General features: G+C 48.0%; 2 protein-coding genes across 3 annotated transcripts; both read left to right on the forward strand.

The window, feature by feature from the left end:
* The first annotated feature begins 92 nt into the window (after positions 1-92).
* On the forward strand, positions 93-4482 carry PDCD7 (programmed cell death 7). Its single transcript, XM_066558470.1, has 5 exons — positions 93-818; positions 1887-2025; positions 2356-2592; positions 3204-3291; positions 3668-4482. Exons 1-5 carry the CDS (start codon positions 129-131, stop codon positions 3783-3785), a joined length of 1272 nt encoding a protein of 423 aa, XP_066414567.1. The 5' UTR covers positions 93-128; the 3' UTR covers positions 3786-4482.
* UBAP1L (ubiquitin associated protein 1 like) lies at positions 3788-16129 on the forward strand. Of its 2 annotated transcripts, none has more exons than XM_066558468.1 (6): positions 3788-3889; positions 7869-8023; positions 9275-10027; positions 10925-11134; positions 14099-14200; positions 15058-16129. In XM_066558468.1, exons 2-6 carry the CDS (start codon positions 7892-7894, stop codon positions 15190-15192), a joined length of 1332 nt encoding a protein of 443 aa, XP_066414565.1. In that variant the 5' UTR covers positions 3788-3889; positions 7869-7891; the 3' UTR covers positions 15193-16129. The 2 variants fall into 2 exon arrangements, with proteins under 2 accessions (XP_066414565.1, XP_066414566.1); XM_066558469.1 differs by having other exon boundaries at positions 3795-3889; positions 7872-8023.
* The last annotated feature ends 570 nt before the right edge of the window (positions 16130-16699 follow it).

The raw sequence follows: 16699 nt of genomic DNA on the forward strand, positions 1-16699 counted from the left end.
TTTTAGGAGTTTTAGAAAGTTAATGCGGGCGGGGCGGGTCCTCCGGGCCGCCAGGGGGCGCTGTGGCGCGGTGCTGAGACGGCGCTGAGGCGCTGTCCTGGCGGCGCGCTGAGGGCTGCGGCCGGATCATGGCGCAGCCGCCGCCGTTCCCCCCCCGCCTCCCGCCGCCCTTCCGCGCCTTCCCGCCGCCTTTCCCTGGCCCTTCCGTCCGCCCAGCGCCCTTCGCGGTAGGGCCGGTGGCACCCCCGCCTTTCTTCTTGCCGCCGCCGCCCACTGCGGGTGAGGGGGCACCGCGCTTCCCGCCGGGCGTCCCTTACTTAGCGGCGGCCCCGCCGCGGGCAGCGGCCGAGGAGGAGGCGGTGCAGCGGCAGCAGGATGAGCTGTGGCTCTCGCAGTTCCTGGGTCGCCGCCGCGCCGCTCCCCCGCCGCCACCGCCGCCTGCCGCCGCCAGCCCCAGCAGCGCCCGGGCCGTGGCGGTGGCGGCGCTGGCGCGGGTGGCCCGGGTGACCGCGCTCTGCGGGGCCCTGAGGCGCAGCGAGAACCAGGGCGACGAGCCGGGCTGGGCCCGGGCGCGGGAGGAGGCGGAGGCGGCGCTGCGGGAGCTGCGGGAGGTCGTGCGGCCCCTGCGGGAGCCCGGCTACGGCGAGGCCCTGCGCAGGAAGGCCGAGAGGGCGAGGAAGAGGAGGCTGCGCCTGCAGCGGAGGAAGCTCGAAGCCAGGGCGGCCAAGGAGGAGGAGGCAGCCCGGGCCGCCGAGCGGGAGGCCAAGATCGACCAGTGGCGGGCTAAGTGTATCCAGGAGGTGGAGGAAAAGAATCGGGTATGGTCCCTAGTGTCTGGTCCTGCCTCTCCCCGGGGCTCCAGGGCAGCGCGGTGGGGCAGGGGTGACCTGCCGGTAGTGGGGTCACGGCGGGCGGTGCCTTTCCCACACCTGGCTTTGACCCCCTTGCTTCAGTGGCTGCCACTGAGGTGCTGCATGACTTCAGCATACGGAGAGATGTGCTATTTCCAAGGCCTGCAGCCCTGCTTCTTGCTTAGAAGTCTTGTTGGGCATCTCGGTTTTGCCATCCTCATGCTTTAGGCCTTAAGTTGTTTCTGAACTCCTGGAGGTTTTCCTCTCTGGTCTCAGGCGTCAGCCTGTCCACACAGCTACCCTGTGATGGTCAGTGCTGTTTCAGTACCCATCAGCCTTCCCTCCTGTTTTCATCCTTCTAAAGCTTGTAGTTTACAAGCTTTTTGATCTTATGGGGAAGTAAAACATCTCCAAAGCAAAAAATACCACCTCAAATTAGAGTGGTTGGGAAGTGCTGTAGGCACCTTTCTGTTTGTTTTTGGCTAAAGAACTCCCTTTCTTCTGGTCTGCTGCTGGGATGGTCCAGAGCAGCTGCTGAGGAAGGGTTTGTGGTCAGACTGTGGCAGGTTAATGGTCTTAATTGCAGAACTGTGGAATCAGGATGGTTTCTGTTTATTGTAAAATATTTACCCTAAATTTCTGTGGGTAAAGGTTCTCAGGCTTTCATAATTCATAAATCATCTAGGAAGTGTTCAAAAGTGCGTGCATGTGGCACTTGAGGACATGGCTTTGTGGTGAACGTGGTGGTGTTGCTGAGTTGACAGACGGACTTGATGATCTTTTCCAACCTTAACAACTCCATGATTCTGTGATTTGGCCCAAATTTATGAGTTCCACAGCATTTTTTTTTCTGAAGTCTGTGGTATTTTAGCCTTTTTTTCATAAAAAGGCAAGACTGGATATTTGGCATGACTTGCTGTTACTGCGAAGTCACTCTGCTCTTCAGTGCTTTGCTAATCTCTGAAAATACCGTTTGATTTGTGTCTTTGAGGGATATTTCACAGATCTCATCTGTTTTTTTCCTTCCTTTCCTAGGAGCAAGAGCTGAAGGCTGCTGCTGACAGTGTCCTGTCCGAAGTCCGGAAGAAACAAGCAGATACAAAGAGGATGACAGACGTCCTGCGCGGGTTGGAAAAGCTTCGGAAGCTGAGGAAAGAAGCTGCTGCCAGGAAAGGTTCGTTAGGAGATTGGTCTAAACTCTTCTAATTGCACACACAGGAAATAAGATGAGGGTGCCCTGTGCTGGCTAGCAAGGCACAATTTCAAAAAGCTGTGTCTTCATTGTGATTTTAATGACAAGAATAGGTACAAAGTACTGAATTCATTTGTGGTGTTTGTATGTTTCCAAGCTCCTTCTGGAAGAACGATTATTCCAGTAAGAATTCCGTCTGTTAACAAGGTTAAATTCATATTCCTCTGAGATTTTTCCCAGCTCTGCTTTCAAGTCTGGTATCAAACCCCCATCTGAATCTGAAAACTTAAAATCTCTTCTCTCTGTGTTCAGGTGTTTGTCCACCTCCTTCAGCAGATGAAGCATTTGAAAATCAGGTGGAGAGTCTCAAAACGTTGCTCAAAACTCGCACAGAGCTGTATGAAGCTGAGGAAAGAGCATTAAGGGTTATGCTGGAGGGAGAACAGGAGGAGGAAAGGAAAAGGGAAATGGAAAAGAAACAGAAGAAGGAAAGGGAAAAACTACTACAGCAGAAACTGGAAATGGATTCTAAGCTGTTTGGGGATCCAGGTAAATTCTGCCTCATGTTCTTAACAGTGTTTTTCCACATCACATCCCCGTCTCACAGACGCTAGATTTGAAATGCAGGCACAGATCTAGATGAGAAAGGAGTCATCCACTGTAGTAATTTATGGTCCGAGTGGGGGATAAACATAGTGCTGTTAAAACCTATGGTGTAAGAGGAACCATTGAGCTCTTCAGCATGGACTGCAGCACATCTCAAGCTGGTTTCATGTTGTTTTGCAAGAAGAGTTGTAGATTAAACTGAAGTGAGAATAAACAGAATAGATTGAAGACTTCCAGAAGCATAGATGCTTTAGTCTGGTGCTTTGATAAGTGTGACTCAGGTAATCTGTAAAGATTCAGTGTCCATATGTTCCCTTTTTTAGATGGTGGAGTCAGGAAGTTTTGCTAGTCTTGGCTTTCCTCTGACAGCTGTGGTACAGACCAGGAAATGTGTAACATATAAACAGTTCAGTTTCATGTATTACCTGGGGACCTGATGGCAGATTACAGCTGGGCAGTAGCAAATGATTTTGCAAATTCTGGGCTTCTGAAACTCACTAGAATGGAAGGCTTTTCTGGATTATTGAACAATTTCTGTGTCTGTGTTTTCACAGCTGAATTCCCACTCGCCCACCTGCTGCAGCCTTTCAGAGACTACTACTTACAAGCTGAACATTCTGTGGCAGCTCTAATCCAGATCAGGTAAAACCAAAGAAAGTATTTTATCATCAGAGATGGCAAACACTGTTTTTTGCAATTGTAAATTCAGTGCCCCTTTTGGTTTGTCAGCTTCCAAATATGGTTATGCAATGGATTGTTCTGTTTTTTTCAAGTTTTTTCAAGTTTTTTGCTTGAGTCATATCCAACAGATGCCTGTGTGAGGCAGAGTGCACTTCATGCATAACCATTCCATTTAACACCAGAACATCAGATTTTCACATTTGTCTTTTGAAAAACAAGTTAAGGAGTACAAGTATTGTGGGGTTTGGATCGATCAGTGACATCTTTGTGGGTGTATAATAAATCTTACCACCAAATTAATCCCAGCTCTCCTCAAACAATGCTCTCTCTGTTAAAGGCATGAATGGGATCAGTACTTGGTGCCAGCTGACCACCCCGAAGGAAGCTGCATCCCTCCAGGATGGGTTCTCCCGAGTCTCCCCACCAGTGACACCTGGGCCACTGCTGTCAGATAATTTAGCAATAAATTATTTCAGTGTTGGAGGATTGCTTCACTACAACTACGTGTAAATATGAGAGGGCCCAAAGAGGAAGTCTTGTCCTCTCTTTCGGCAGCCAGGTACTGCAAAGTCTTTACTGGAACGTCTTGAAAAAAAGTTTAAAAATTGTTTTTGCTGATTGACTGTGCAGGGAGATAGCTGAGCAAGCCCAGAGCTGCCAGGCCTCTCGTGGTGTGGAATTACAATCCAGCTGCGAGTTCTTGTTAAATCTCAATCTTAATAAAGGAACATTGCTGATGGTGGTATTTGTGCCAGTATTAACATCATATTTTAGTGGCTTTTATCTTTATAAAGGATGATGAAAGCTTCAGAAAAGAAGAAATTTTTTAAAAAAGAAGAGATCATTAGTAAACATGTTTTTCTTCTTAAATGAAGCATGTCAAGCATCACTGTCAAAACAGTTCCTGTATTTTTGGGTGTAGAGACAAACCTATTACAAGTTTAAACGAATTCTGAAGTACAAACAAGACAGGGTTTTTCAAGGTTGATTAAAGCAGCTGTTGACATTATACTTTTGTGGACTAAAGCTGATACCAAAACATGGAAAAAATTCCCATTTGTGGTGAAATAGGTCAGCCAGCCATGTGAATAAATACAAATTTGATGAATAAGCCTGCTGGAAAACACCCAATAAAATCTGCAGTCTAACGTACTGTGTTTTGACTATATAGATATTTTTGTATATGTCTATAATATTTGATCAAAACCCACAGCTTTATTTTGTAAGTTGTTTTTTTTGTACAGAACAAATAGAGAAAAATGGATTTTTGTTTAAAATATTTTCACGCAAAGGAAGATATTTGTTTGAGTACTTTGCATCAAATACAGCTCCAACAAGGAGAGAATTGTTGGGAAAAGGTTTGTGTGAAGGAACTTCTCCTTCCTGCAAGGTGACAGAGGTGACACCTGATGTCAAAGCTTTCCATGTTCTGGACAGTTTGCTTGAACTTGTGACGGGCCATATGGATTTGGAGCTCTGCTGTTCTGCACAGATTGCTGTGGCAGCTTTCCAGAGCTGCAGTCCTTATTCTTGCTAGCCCCAGTGTGTGGGAATTGAGTTAATCTCTCCAGTGCTTTGCCTCTTGGCGTCACAGCGGTGCGTAATTCACATGTGTCATTGCCTAAATTCAGTGCCTGGGCCTTTGATGTAATGTCAGTAGTGTCCTGGCTGGACCTTTGCACTGGTTTCTGTCAACAAGAGACACGAACTGGTAGTTCCTGACAGAACATGAGTGCAGAAGTTTGCAGTTCTTGCCCACCTGTAGCACCCCAAAATACAGATTGCCATGAAGTTCTCTGCAGTTGGTGTTCTGATTTGCTCTTCCCTACATCCTCCCATCCCTGATGTCACTTCCAGCATCTCATTACTCCAGACCCAAGGCTGAGTCAGATACTGGGGAGCCTTCCCTGATGAAAACGCACAAGATCAAATATAAAAATAAAAACAACTGCATAAAAGCAATACAAACCCCACACTTTCAGTTCGGGCAGCTTAGTGACCAGAGGATGCTCTGCTTAAACAATTAGGCTCCTTATCCCATCAGCATGTCTGATGGAACAGGCCAGCTGCTTAAGCTACGATTATCTTAAAGCTGTCCAAGTCAGCTGCTTGTCTGACACTGCAGGAATTTAAAGAGCTGAGCAGTAGATAAGGAGGCAGCAAAGCAGCAGCCCTGTTCTCCCTGCCCTGCGAGGAGAGAGCTCCATGAGTTCATCTGATGGTAAGGACAGCTTCATATTGCTAATAAACAGGGCTTGAAAATGCCAGGGGAGGATCCACCTTTGGGTATGATCTGTGTATTTGCTCCTGTCTAATGACATCTGCATTGAAATGTTTCATAGCTTTAGTGAGGAAGTTGTTGAAGCCACAGATGGGGAGGAATGTTTAAAATCTCAACTCATAAAATGCATGGACACATGGTATTAATTTAAAAAGTGCGTCTTCAGACTTCATTCCCATTTTTCTGAGTATAATATTTCCCACTGTTTTTAAATTTTTAAAACTTAGTGTAGCTCAGAAGGAGATGTTGGCTGTGAGTTTCCAAGATTCATTTGTATCCTATTCCCTCCCTGGTCCTGGTGCAGTTTGGGTTTCTCCTGCTGTTTAGGCGCATCCTTTTCCTGATATGAGCTGGTTCATGCACTGGCCAGTGTCTTTGACATGAAAGTGTGCAGGGCTCCTCTGGAGAACATGAGGTCAGAGCCCTTGTAGAGTTCCCTTCTGGTGGGAGTTGGTGTTTATGACTGACCCTATTTTATCCTTTTCTAGTATCATTTTTGTTGTGATTGCTCCTGCCCCAAAGTTCTTGTTTTCTAAACTGTGGTTTTGGGAATTAACACCTGTGTGAGCCTCTCTTAAAGCACAGTATTCATGCAGTGAAATACAGAGAGGTACAATATCATAATGTTCTCATATTTTCTTCATTCTGGCTTCGGACACACACACTACCCACCACCATCCCTTAAAATTTGAACCTGAGTGGAGCCACTCTGGGTGACAGATCCTGAGACACCACTTTCCTCAGCACCCTGGGATTTTAGGGAGAGCCACTTTACAGCCCAAGCTGCAGGGAATGTCAGTCCTCCCTGCATGCAGGAGCTGCTCAGGGAGTAGCAGAAAGCTGAGGGAAGGTGGCTTTGCTTGCAGATGTTTTCAGGCGTCACCTTTGTCAGTGCTGACGTGGATTGTCCCTTAGGCTGAGCCCTCTTAAGCTGAGCAGGTGGCCTGGCTCCACGTGGGATCCCAACACGTTGCCCGTGTTGCATGTTAGTGGCAGGACATGTGCAGGAGCACAAAGCTCCTTAGGGGCTCTGCTTGTGCAGGGGCATTAAAGGCTCCTGGCGTGAGCAGGCAAAGTGACAGCCTGTTGTCATTCTGATATCACTGGCTGAGTGATTGTGCATGTTGATTGTGTGTGTCACTTTCTCTGGCCTGGAAGCTCTTTGTGAATCCTTTGCCAATACAGGAAACTTCCCTGAACCCCATCTCCCATTACAGACTCTTATTTTTGCTTTAAACAGGCAGTTTTGTCATCCTTGTGTATATTCTTCTGCGTATTTCCTTTTAGTGGAATGTTTATCCTTGTTGTCATAGAAGCTGTTTGTTTTTAAAGCAAAAAAATAGTTGGGAAAAGCACTTAGGGATGTCACATACATATTTACTGTGTGACCTGAGGATGAGTGCTGAGGACTTTGGGATGAGCAGGCACATGCTGCCAGTACCAGAACTCAGTGGAAGACTGGCTACCAGCCCCTAACAGTTTATAATCTATAAAAGAAGTGAGTTTACACACTGTCATCACTGGGAAGCTGAAAGCTCGAGGCTTCATGTAGCAAGTAATGGCTTTTTAGTAAATTGAGACATTTGTAGAGACCTGATGGAGACACTTGAAGTAATATTTTCCTGACAGCATTCCCAATTCACCAGCAATTTTTCTCTCCCCTGGAATTCCTGATCTAAAACCATCACCACACTTAAAATGAATGCATGGTTCCTAAAAGCTAATCTTAAAAATTGCTTGTTTGACATCCTCCCAATTCCCAAGCTTGCCTGCTGCAGTGTCCTTGCCTGGCTCCCATTAAGCTGCTGCAGTGCCTGAAGGAATGCCCTCACCCCAGCTCCCTCGGGATGCTCTGTGTGATGGCTCAGCAGCACGAGGCCATGTGCATGAGCTCTGTCACCACAGGTTGTGCAGACAGGGGAGACCTGCAAGGTGTCCTCCTTGGCTGTACTTTCTCCCTCTGTAAGTGGAAAAAATGCTCAGGGGAAAGGAGCGTGCAATTGCAACAGAGGGAGAGGGATGGGAGAGATGGAGGAGAAAAATGCTCAGGATCTCTGCCAAAGGAAGCCATAAGCTTGGTCAAGTCCTTCTGGCTCAAGCTGAGAATAGCAAAGGTTAGTTCAGACAAAGCTTCCTGGTGTCAGTAAATAAGATTTTGCCAATCTGTTTTTACCCGGCTGGCACTTGAAACAGCTCATCTTTCTCTCCTTCCAGCCAGCTTAAGAGATGTTCTTACAGTTTGTTTCCCTTCCTCCAGCAGCAAGAAATCAGGCAGCAGCAATGAACTACCTGGATGAAGTTCCCTTCCGGACAGCCATGAGCCTCAGTGGGGACTCAGAGGGAGAAATCCCTTTAGTCACTGCCCCAGACATTGAGCTCCCTGACTGCACCGACATCCTCATGAGCACCATGGTGAGTCCACACCCAGAACCTGCTGGGGATGCTGAAAGAAAATCAGCAGTGTTCTCATGAAAGAAGGGAAGGGAAATCTCCTAACTAATTTCCTCTTCATTGGCTGGTTTGCAGCAATATTGGGAGGAGGTGAGGATGATTTGTGGTGTGCGGCAGTGATGATGGTTGGAGTTTGGTTTGGGGGTGTTTTCTAAAAATCCTTTGTAAAAAGGAAGGTTAGGTTTTTCTGGGATAGGAGGACAAACTGCAGGCTCTGCTCTGGGGTTGTTTTCTACTTTGGAGTTATCACTGTCTTGTTTATTAATAATATTTGTTAAATATTTTCCAATAAATCTACCAGCTATAAGCAGGCAATACTACCTGTGCTGGAAGCATATAGATAGTGTTTATATATATATATATACACACCCCGTGTTTCTCCCTATTTAGTGATGATTTGATGCTCCCTTCTGAGGCCAAACCATTGTGCTGCTGGTCCAGGCTGATCCTTATGGAGGGACATGAGGGTGTTTTCCTTGGGGAGGCTGATTTGGGTCCACAGCTGACCCAAGTGGCAAGAACAGTAAAAACAGCATTCCTGGGCTGTGAATGTACTTGCCTGCCTGTCAGGAGGAGACCTTGTTTGGAGAGCTCTGGGACGGGCAAGGCTTGTTTGTTCCAGGAAAACCCTCAGATTTCAGTAACAAACACACTTATATTTTAAGCTGAACTATGTGGAAATGACAACTCTGTTTGGGGAGCAGCCGAGACCCTGGCGCCACTAGATAATCCCATGGCTGGTTCTGCTTCTGCCAGAGGTGGCATCTCCCCTCTTGGTGGCTTCTGAGCCCCTGAAGTGGCTCTGCCAAGCGCTGCTAATGAGGGTCACAAACAAACTCTGCCACCATTCTGGGGGCAGCCTGTGGCTGGATGTGGTGCCTCTCTGCAGCTGCCTAAAATTGGGATGGCTGCACACTCCTGCCTTCCACAGTCAAAGTGACACAAACACCTCCAAGCATAAAATACTTTTCCAAAGAACTGTAGATGCAACTCACAATAGTAATGACTTCATAGATAAGACTTTTTTCAAATATAAATTCAGGGATTCCCTGCAGAGATGTGGCTGGCACTGCCAGCCCTAATGCTCAGGGAAATAGGAGCTGATATGGGGAGACTGCAGCCCTTAAGATGCCTCGTGGAGTGCATGGTTTGCTCCGTGCCACCTGGTCTGGTTTCACATGTCCTCACCAGCTGCCTCTCACTCTTCTGCAGCACGACTTCTCGCTGGAAAGGAAGGTGCTGTACTGGGTGGAGGTGGCCTCTCAGCAGCAGACCTCCCGCCATCGAGTCACCTCCGAAGTCGTCCCCACAGCTCCCCCGTGCTGGCTGCTGCTGGTGGACCCTGCCGACAGCTACGGAGGGCGGAGTCGGGACGGGGCGGTGCGGCGCTCCATCAGCCTGAGCGCTGCCGACAGCTCCTACGGGCACGCCAGGGGCAGGGCGGTCCTGTCCGACACCGAGAGTGACACCTGGCACTCAGAGGAGGGGGAGTACTCGGATGATGAGTACTCCTCCACCTCTTGGGAAGAGAATGACAAGGACGAATCACACCTCTCCAGGAGGAGAAGCTCTTCGAGAAGTGTGTCCTCACGCCCCGGCTTCTACCAGACCCGACCAAAGACATCGCCCGGCTTGTTGGAGCCCTCGCCAGAGAACAATGTCCACAGCCCAGCCAGCCCAGACCCCAGCAAGCAGAGAAGATCCATGGTGATATTTAACAACATGAAGAACGAGCTGGAAGCCGCCAGGAGGAAGCTGGCTGCTTTGGTGCATCCTTTGAACAGAGCTGCCACAGGGAACAGGGGGATCCTGGTGCCACGGCTGCTGCCCCAGTGCCCTGGCACCAACGGCAGCGTCAAGTACGGGCCAGATCCAGATGTGTCCCAGCAGGGGACTGTTGTGCCAAGTCCTCCAGACACAGCCACACCAATCCCTCCCATCAAGCAGCACAAGCCCACGGTACCGGTGAGAAGCTTCCTCTGGTGGCCCTTTGTTCATCACTGGGAGAGGAGGGAGGTGGAGGGCACAGATTGGTCACATTTGGTGCGGGCTGGCCAGCAAAAAGGAAGCAGAATGGGGCTTTGGAAACACTGGACCCATGAGGAATTGCTGAAGTTTTCACAAGAAGTGAAGAAAGGGTTTGATTTTGTCACTGAGGTTGAAAGAAGCTTTCTGGGTGCACATTTACTTGCTCTGTCCAAAACATCTGTGTTTTTCTGAAGTGGGGTCTAATCTGATTTTCAATTGAAACACTAAGAAAAGAGTGAAATATGGAGGGGTTGTCCTCTTTTTGCTACATGATCCCATTCTAACAGATATAAGCAGGGTTTATAGGGAAATGTCCCCTTACAGTCATTATGTCTTTTCTAGGAAACTTTGGACTTCCTACTAGAAATACAGATCATTTAGTGATAGAGACAGTGATGTGAAAGGATAGAGTAAGTAGTACTCTGTCAACTTAGATCTGAATTGCACCCTGCTTTTAAGAAATTGAATATAATCCAGCTGCTTGAGAGGTGTAGGAGATGAATTACTGAAAACCTGCAATAAAACCATCAGACACTTGAATGACCAGGTTATTTATATGCAGCTGCATTTGACATGGAGTAATTAAGGAGAGATTAAATGCCCGTGTGTATTTGTACAACACCCACACTGAGCACTCTTCTGTATCTGTAGCTGACCCTGTATTTAATTAAGTCCAGTCTCATTTGATGCTCATTTGATGTTCCTTGTATGGGAATTTTCCTCTTCTGGAGAGAGCAAGGTAACCACCAGCATTCAGAAGCATTGCCTTAGCCTGGATTGTTTCACCTCATTCCATGACCTGGAGCAATAACACCATCTGTTTTTTCCTTGCAGTCCCTCAGCCCCTACACTTGCCTCCCCCCTGCCTCCATGCCTGGACGACCTCTCAGCTGCCACAGATCCCAGCCAGATTCCTCAGCTGACCTGCTCTCTGCACTGAGCCAAGAGGAGAGAGACCTCATCGAGCCCGTCATAGCCCTGGGCTACCCCACCCAGAAAGCCATCCTCACCCTCCAGAAGACAGGAAGGCAAAGCTTAAGTCAGGTTGGTGGAGCTGGCACAGCAGTGTGAGAACCTTTCACTAAAGGAAAACTTGATTTTCATGGAGAAAGGAATGGCTGTCTTCTTTGGGGTAGATTTTTGATGGCCTTGCCTTTCCACTTTGGTGTCAGACCACAGCTGACAGGATTTTCCATGAGATTTCACTTTTGCTGTAATAAAATAGCAATGAGCCGCCCTCAGCTTTTCAGCGCATAAGCATGGCTGGCTTTGTTATCTGTTCAATCTGTTGTGTGAAGCATCATGTCCTTTTGAGGTACAAATTTTGCCCCCATATATGGGAACTTTTTGCACATCATTTTTCCTAGCTGTTGGATTCGTGTGATTATTGCCATGGCTCATCCTGTCAGAATAGGAGTGTAGGAATACCTTGGAGATTTGGTTGGGCTCTCTCCAAAACACAACTTCCCTGTGTTGGAGCAAGCACAGAATCCATGCAAACATTGCAGCAGAGTCCCAGAGCTCTTTTCCCAAGGAATCCTCTATAATAACCTGAAATTTATTGAAACATAACATGCAGCCTCTTCCTACCCCTGGTATGTGAGTACATCCCTGCCTGCTGTGCTGCATCCTCACTCCCAATGTCTCTGTTTGTCCAGATGAATGTCAGAAAGGTCCAGGTGGGCTCAGAGCATCCGTGACATGAGGGAAGCTGCTGGGTTTGACTCCCTTGGCAAACTTGGGGCTGGACCTGCCCATCCCAGCAGAGGATTTTAGGGCTAAATTATCCAAGTAGTTCTTGCAAAGAGAGAAGGGTCTTAATTACAGCTAAGCAAGAGGAATTTCCATGGGGCTGTCAGGCCAGGGAGCAGGAGCAGATCCTGGCAGGGCATGAGCAGGCTGAGCACCAAGCAGCTGCTGCCAGCTGCCAGTCTCCTTCCCATTCCCCCGGGAGCTGCCCTGGCTGCATGGGCCAGCCTGGTCAGAGCTGCTCTGTGGCTGAGTCATCCCTGCAGCTTCCGGCTCCCTCCTTACTCACCCCGGCCCCCCAGAGCTCTCTGGAGTTTCAGGTGAGCTGAGGTGGGAAGAGAAGCTTTATGTCTTCAATCCATAGAGGTTTCATCTGGGCACAGAGAGATGAGCAGAGCCCAGCCCATGTTGTTTCATAGAGCCGTGCAAGGGTGTCCTGTAGCAACTGCTGGCTTCAAAATGAAGAAACAGTGCATCTTATTAAGGGTGGAAATGGGTACAGCCTGCTCCCTTCTGTATAAACACCAGGACTCCCATTCCCTTGGAGAAGAGATTACTGCACCAAAAGACAAGGTCTGCCTTCTATCCCATGCCTTCTTCACCAGCAGTTCCCATCTTTCCTATTTATGCCCAATGCAGCCAAGATAAAGCCTGACCTGTCATGCATTTTTTACAAGTACCAAACTACCAAATTAGTCTAAATCTTCCTGGAAAATATGTTCCAGTTGAAGTCAAAAAGACCTGTGCTCTTTATTGCTTGCTGGTGATGCCTGAGGTTCTGATGTGTGACAATGACTTCAACTGTGAGGACTGATGGAAGTACCAGATAGTATCCAAAAATTGCTCAACTTCCTTGCAGTGTCAAGAGAAACTGGCAGAGCCCACTCTGGTAGAGAAGGCAAGGCCTTCTGTAGCCTTCTTTAGAAGCAATGCTTTCCTGATTTTGGTGGAAGAACTCTGAAAGGCTCAAGTAGTATTAGTTGCCCCAGCATGCCAGAGGTTCATCATGTAGGATGTCATGGCCAAAATAGCACCATTGCATTTTGATCAATGATCATTGATCAATTCAAAATGCATCATTGGTCCATGGAGCCCTCAATGTACATGTGAGTTGAGACATGACAAAGGCAGCAGCTGGTCACTGTTAAAAAAACTCTTCTTGTTTAGTCTTGAGGATACATATATATAATATTTTTTGTGATTAAAAACCATTGAGTTGACAAAGGCACTGATTTCATGCTGGGCTTGACCAGGCTGCCAGGACTGTCTGTGTTAATGCTTTGGGTGAGTGGCTGTTCTGCCACAACAGGGGAAGAAAATGCAGCAATGATCTGGGGTTGTCATTAGCCTGGTAACAAGGGAAATAACATGAGGTGAGGAATGCCAGTGACCAGTGACTGTCTCCTTTCTGAGTTACTGGGCTCCTTAAGGCTGACATTTCTGAAAATCCCTACCCGACTGTTCAGCCAAAATAGATCAACTCAATGCTTGAAAGACTTTTTTTGTCTATTTCCTATGTTTTATGGCTTTTCACTGAGTCCTTCTCCTTGTCTCTGGCAGTGCTGGGGAAGGTGGAGGTCTGTGTGCTGTTGAATCTGGGGAGAAATGAATCAGCTTCTCCTTGGATGAAGAAGCTTTGGAAAGACCTGTGGGATGTTTTTATTCCCCCTGCTATTGTATAGCTCATTTATTATTGCCTGTCCCATATGTTTTTGGACAGTGAGTGATTCTCGCGGTATTTAAAAGATGCTGCTGGGAATTGTGCTGTCAGCACTCCAAGAACAACGAGGAAAGCCAAAAATAACTGTTTACTTTCAGTAATGACAGCACACAGGTCTCCCCTGGGGTGGGCTCTGCTCTTGGACCCTGGAGCAAACCCACGGATGCCTGAACCCCAGCACATCAAAGGGATGTGGGGTCAGCTGAGTGAAGTCATCCCACCGGGACAGGCCCTGCCTCACCCTGGAGGCCATTGCTCTGCATCTCAAGTGTTCACATGTTTAGTTTCCTCCTTGTTCCCATTCCCACCCTGGGAGAGTGAAGGGGGACCAAGATGTTGTTTCCCACTGGAAGTCCTTCAGACAGACAGACAGACAGACAGACAGACCACCCTGGCTGAGCATTAGGTGGGAACTGGCAAGATGGTGGTGGCTCATGTGCCCCCCATGGTGTGTCCCTGGGAGGAGGCAGGGGGGCTCCTGACTGGCCTTGTTCCCCATGCCTGCAAGGCTGGATTAACCTGTCTGTCTTCCTCTGCAGTTCCTGAGCTACCTGGGTGCCTGTGATCGGCTGCTGAAGCAGGGCTATGAGGAAGGGCAGGTGGAGGAAGCCATGGAAATGTTCCAGTACTCGGAGAAAAAGGTCAGAATGAGATGGCACAGCCCAGCCCTTTGTGCTGTGTCCTGCACGCTTCCCTCTGCCTCCACAGGCCCTCCTGCAGCCTCATGGAGGGCCAGACCTCTAGGGCGGTGTCACCGTAAGGACCCTGGGGGAGGACACCTGCTCCTTCACACTTCTCTGCCCTTCTTCTCACCCTGTTGTGTGGAATGAGGCTCACTCAGCCTTTGCTTGGGAATCCCATCCCGAGCCCACCAGCACTCACTCTGTCTCAAGCCCTGCCAGCCCTCCCTTCTAGCTCCAGGGAGGAGAACCGTGGAGAACTGGGCATTTGTCTCCATCATCAGTCTCCCCCTGGGGGTAATGGAGAGCCTGGGAAGGTAGAACTGCATGAAATCCAGGCTGGCAGTGTTTGCCAGGATACTGATGCCTGTAGGATTGCCATGTCACCGCTCCTTAGGGCAGTGGCAGTGGGAGGACACCTGGGTCTGAGTGTCAGGGATGGGTTTATTTATTAAGGACACAGCTCTGGGTGATGTTGTGGTGCTGGGGCCCAGCCTGAGCAAAGTAGGGGAGCAGGACAAATTAATTCCAGTTGTGCTCACTGCCATTCCCTGCTCTCTTCATAATGCAGCCAAACACTGCATGGAATTGATATAAATGTTATAGGGAATAGTGAAGCTACAGGCTGGCTTTATTAATTATTGCTTATTTAAGAAGTTTTAATGCTACCAGGGATATGTATGCCCTCAATCTGCTGTCACAGTGATACAACTCAGCCAGATCTTCTGAGTGCAGCCTTGTCCCACATCACTGCTTTTTCTGCAACTACACGATATATCCATGATAGCATCATTCTTCTCTCCTCCTTCTTCCTCCAGGCAGCTGAATTCTTGCATCTGTTGGCTCAGTTTAATGATATGGGCTTCCAGCAAAATGAAATCAAAGAAGTTCTTTTGCTTTGTGGGAATCAGAGGGAGAGGGCCCTGGAAGAGCTTGTGATGAAAACCCACTGAGCAGCATCCTGGAGCAGTCACAGCTTCCCCTCTCCACACCAGACCAGAAGGACTCAGGGATTCTGCTGCTCCATCCCCACTGCTGGAAGCACCAGACACACAACTTCAAATCTCTGCCTCATTTTATGGACATCGATCATAGGAGTGTTTGTCATGCAGGCACTGACTGCATAGCAGGAATGTTTATCTCCTCACCCACACATCCCCACCCTTGATCATCTCAGCTATTCAGATTAGAGAAGATCCAAATTGCCTTTGGCTTAGATTTTTGCAAAAACCAAACCAAACCAGTGTTCTCCCTCCACCTGGGGTGATGGGTGTCATATTTTCAGCTACAATCAAGTCGGGATTCTTAAAAGATTATATAAATCAACAGAATAAATTGTTTTCCTAAATTCTGAAGACTCCTGCAGGAACATGTGTTGGTCCTGGCTTGGGAAGAGTCTCAGCTGACTTAGTCAATTGAAATCCACTTTGATCGCATTAGCTTCTCCTTTTAAACCAGACATGTGAGGAAAATACACAGTTCCATGTGGATAAAGAAAGAAAACAAGCTGCCCTTGCTCTGAAATACATGAGGTTTATCCAGTGCAATGAAAAATGGTGGAGGCAAAGGTTTGTCCTCAGGCAACTTCATGAGATCAGAACAGAGAGATGGGGAACTGCTCACTGCCCTCATGCTCTGCCCAAACCAGGAAAATTCAGGGGATGCATCCCTGAACTGTGAAGACAGTGGTTCCAAATGAAGTGAAGCATGAATATCAGCATCAGGAACATCTGTATGCCCAAGGGAATTTCTGTATGTAACTGAAGGACAGAGAATGGGAGATTCAGATCACTGTACAGGATGTGTGTCTTGGCTTGGCAGTAGAACAGTGGACACTGTTTTCACATAAAGTGTGTTATTTTCCTGTGAATTAAAAACAGATGTAATTTCTTTGAGTAAAGATGCTTGGGGGGGTTCTGCAACGTTTGTCTTTTTCTGTCAGGATGCCAACTGGCACAACCCAGCAGAGAAAATCCTTAGTTGTATTAGTACCATTTTCCATTGTACCCTTCCAAACAATCTCTCAGCACAATGTGCTGCCATCAAGGTAAAACACTATGTCCCTTCTCCCTGGATCTCCAGGTGGGTGCCAGACAACAACAGGAAGGTACAGCTCTCCATGGCTGCATTGATTCTTGCCTGGATGCAACAGGGAAAATTGGCATCCAGGTGTTGGGGGAGTTGACCCATCTATCCCCAAGGATGCTTTATTCCTGCTCTTCTGTAATGGCATTGAAATGGGAAATGTGGCACCCTGTATGTCCTAGGGAGATATTCCTGGGGAGCTCACAGGCTCTTTTTGGAACTCCCAGCTCTGTTTTTCCTCCTGCTTTCCCTTGGTTATACAAGCTTTTATTTTTGATACGGCCCATATAAGGCAAGTCCATCTACAGACAGCTTTTCCTTACATTCCCCCTTGCCAAGATGATGTCACCTTAGAAACGAGACTTGCAAGAGGTT

Source organism: Molothrus aeneus, chromosome 13 (genome assembly GCF_037042795.1).
Source record: "Molothrus aeneus isolate 106 chromosome 13, BPBGC_Maene_1.0, whole genome shotgun sequence".
NCBI lineage: Eukaryota > Metazoa > Chordata > Aves > Passeriformes > Icteridae > Molothrus > Molothrus aeneus.

What these genes read in the sequence shown, in the direction of transcription:
- PDCD7 (XM_066558470.1), top strand. Translation starts at nt 129, where the DNA reads ATGGCGCAGCCGCCGCCGTTCCCCCCCCGCCTCCCGCCGCCCTTCCGC. An exon ending in AGAAGCTGCTGCCAGGAAAG is followed by an intron (nt 2,026 to 2,355) that starts GTTCGTTAGGAG and finishes CTCTGTGTTCAG; the next exon opens with GTGTTTGTCCACCTCCTTCA. An exon ending in TAAGCTGTTTGGGGATCCAG is followed by an intron (nt 2,593 to 3,203) that starts GTAAATTCTGCC and finishes GTGTTTTCACAG; the next exon opens with CTGAATTCCCACTCGCCCAC.
- UBAP1L (XM_066558468.1), top strand. Translation starts at nt 7,892, where the DNA reads ATGAACTACCTGGATGAAGTTCCCTTCCGGACAGCCATGAGCCTCAGT. An exon ending in GAAGGCAAAGCTTAAGTCAG is followed by an intron (nt 11,135 to 14,098) that starts GTTGGTGGAGCT and finishes CTTCCTCTGCAG; the next exon opens with TTCCTGAGCTACCTGGGTGC. An exon ending in TCCAGTACTCGGAGAAAAAG is followed by an intron (nt 14,201 to 15,057) that starts GTCAGAATGAGA and finishes TTCTTCCTCCAG; the next exon opens with GCAGCTGAATTCTTGCATCT.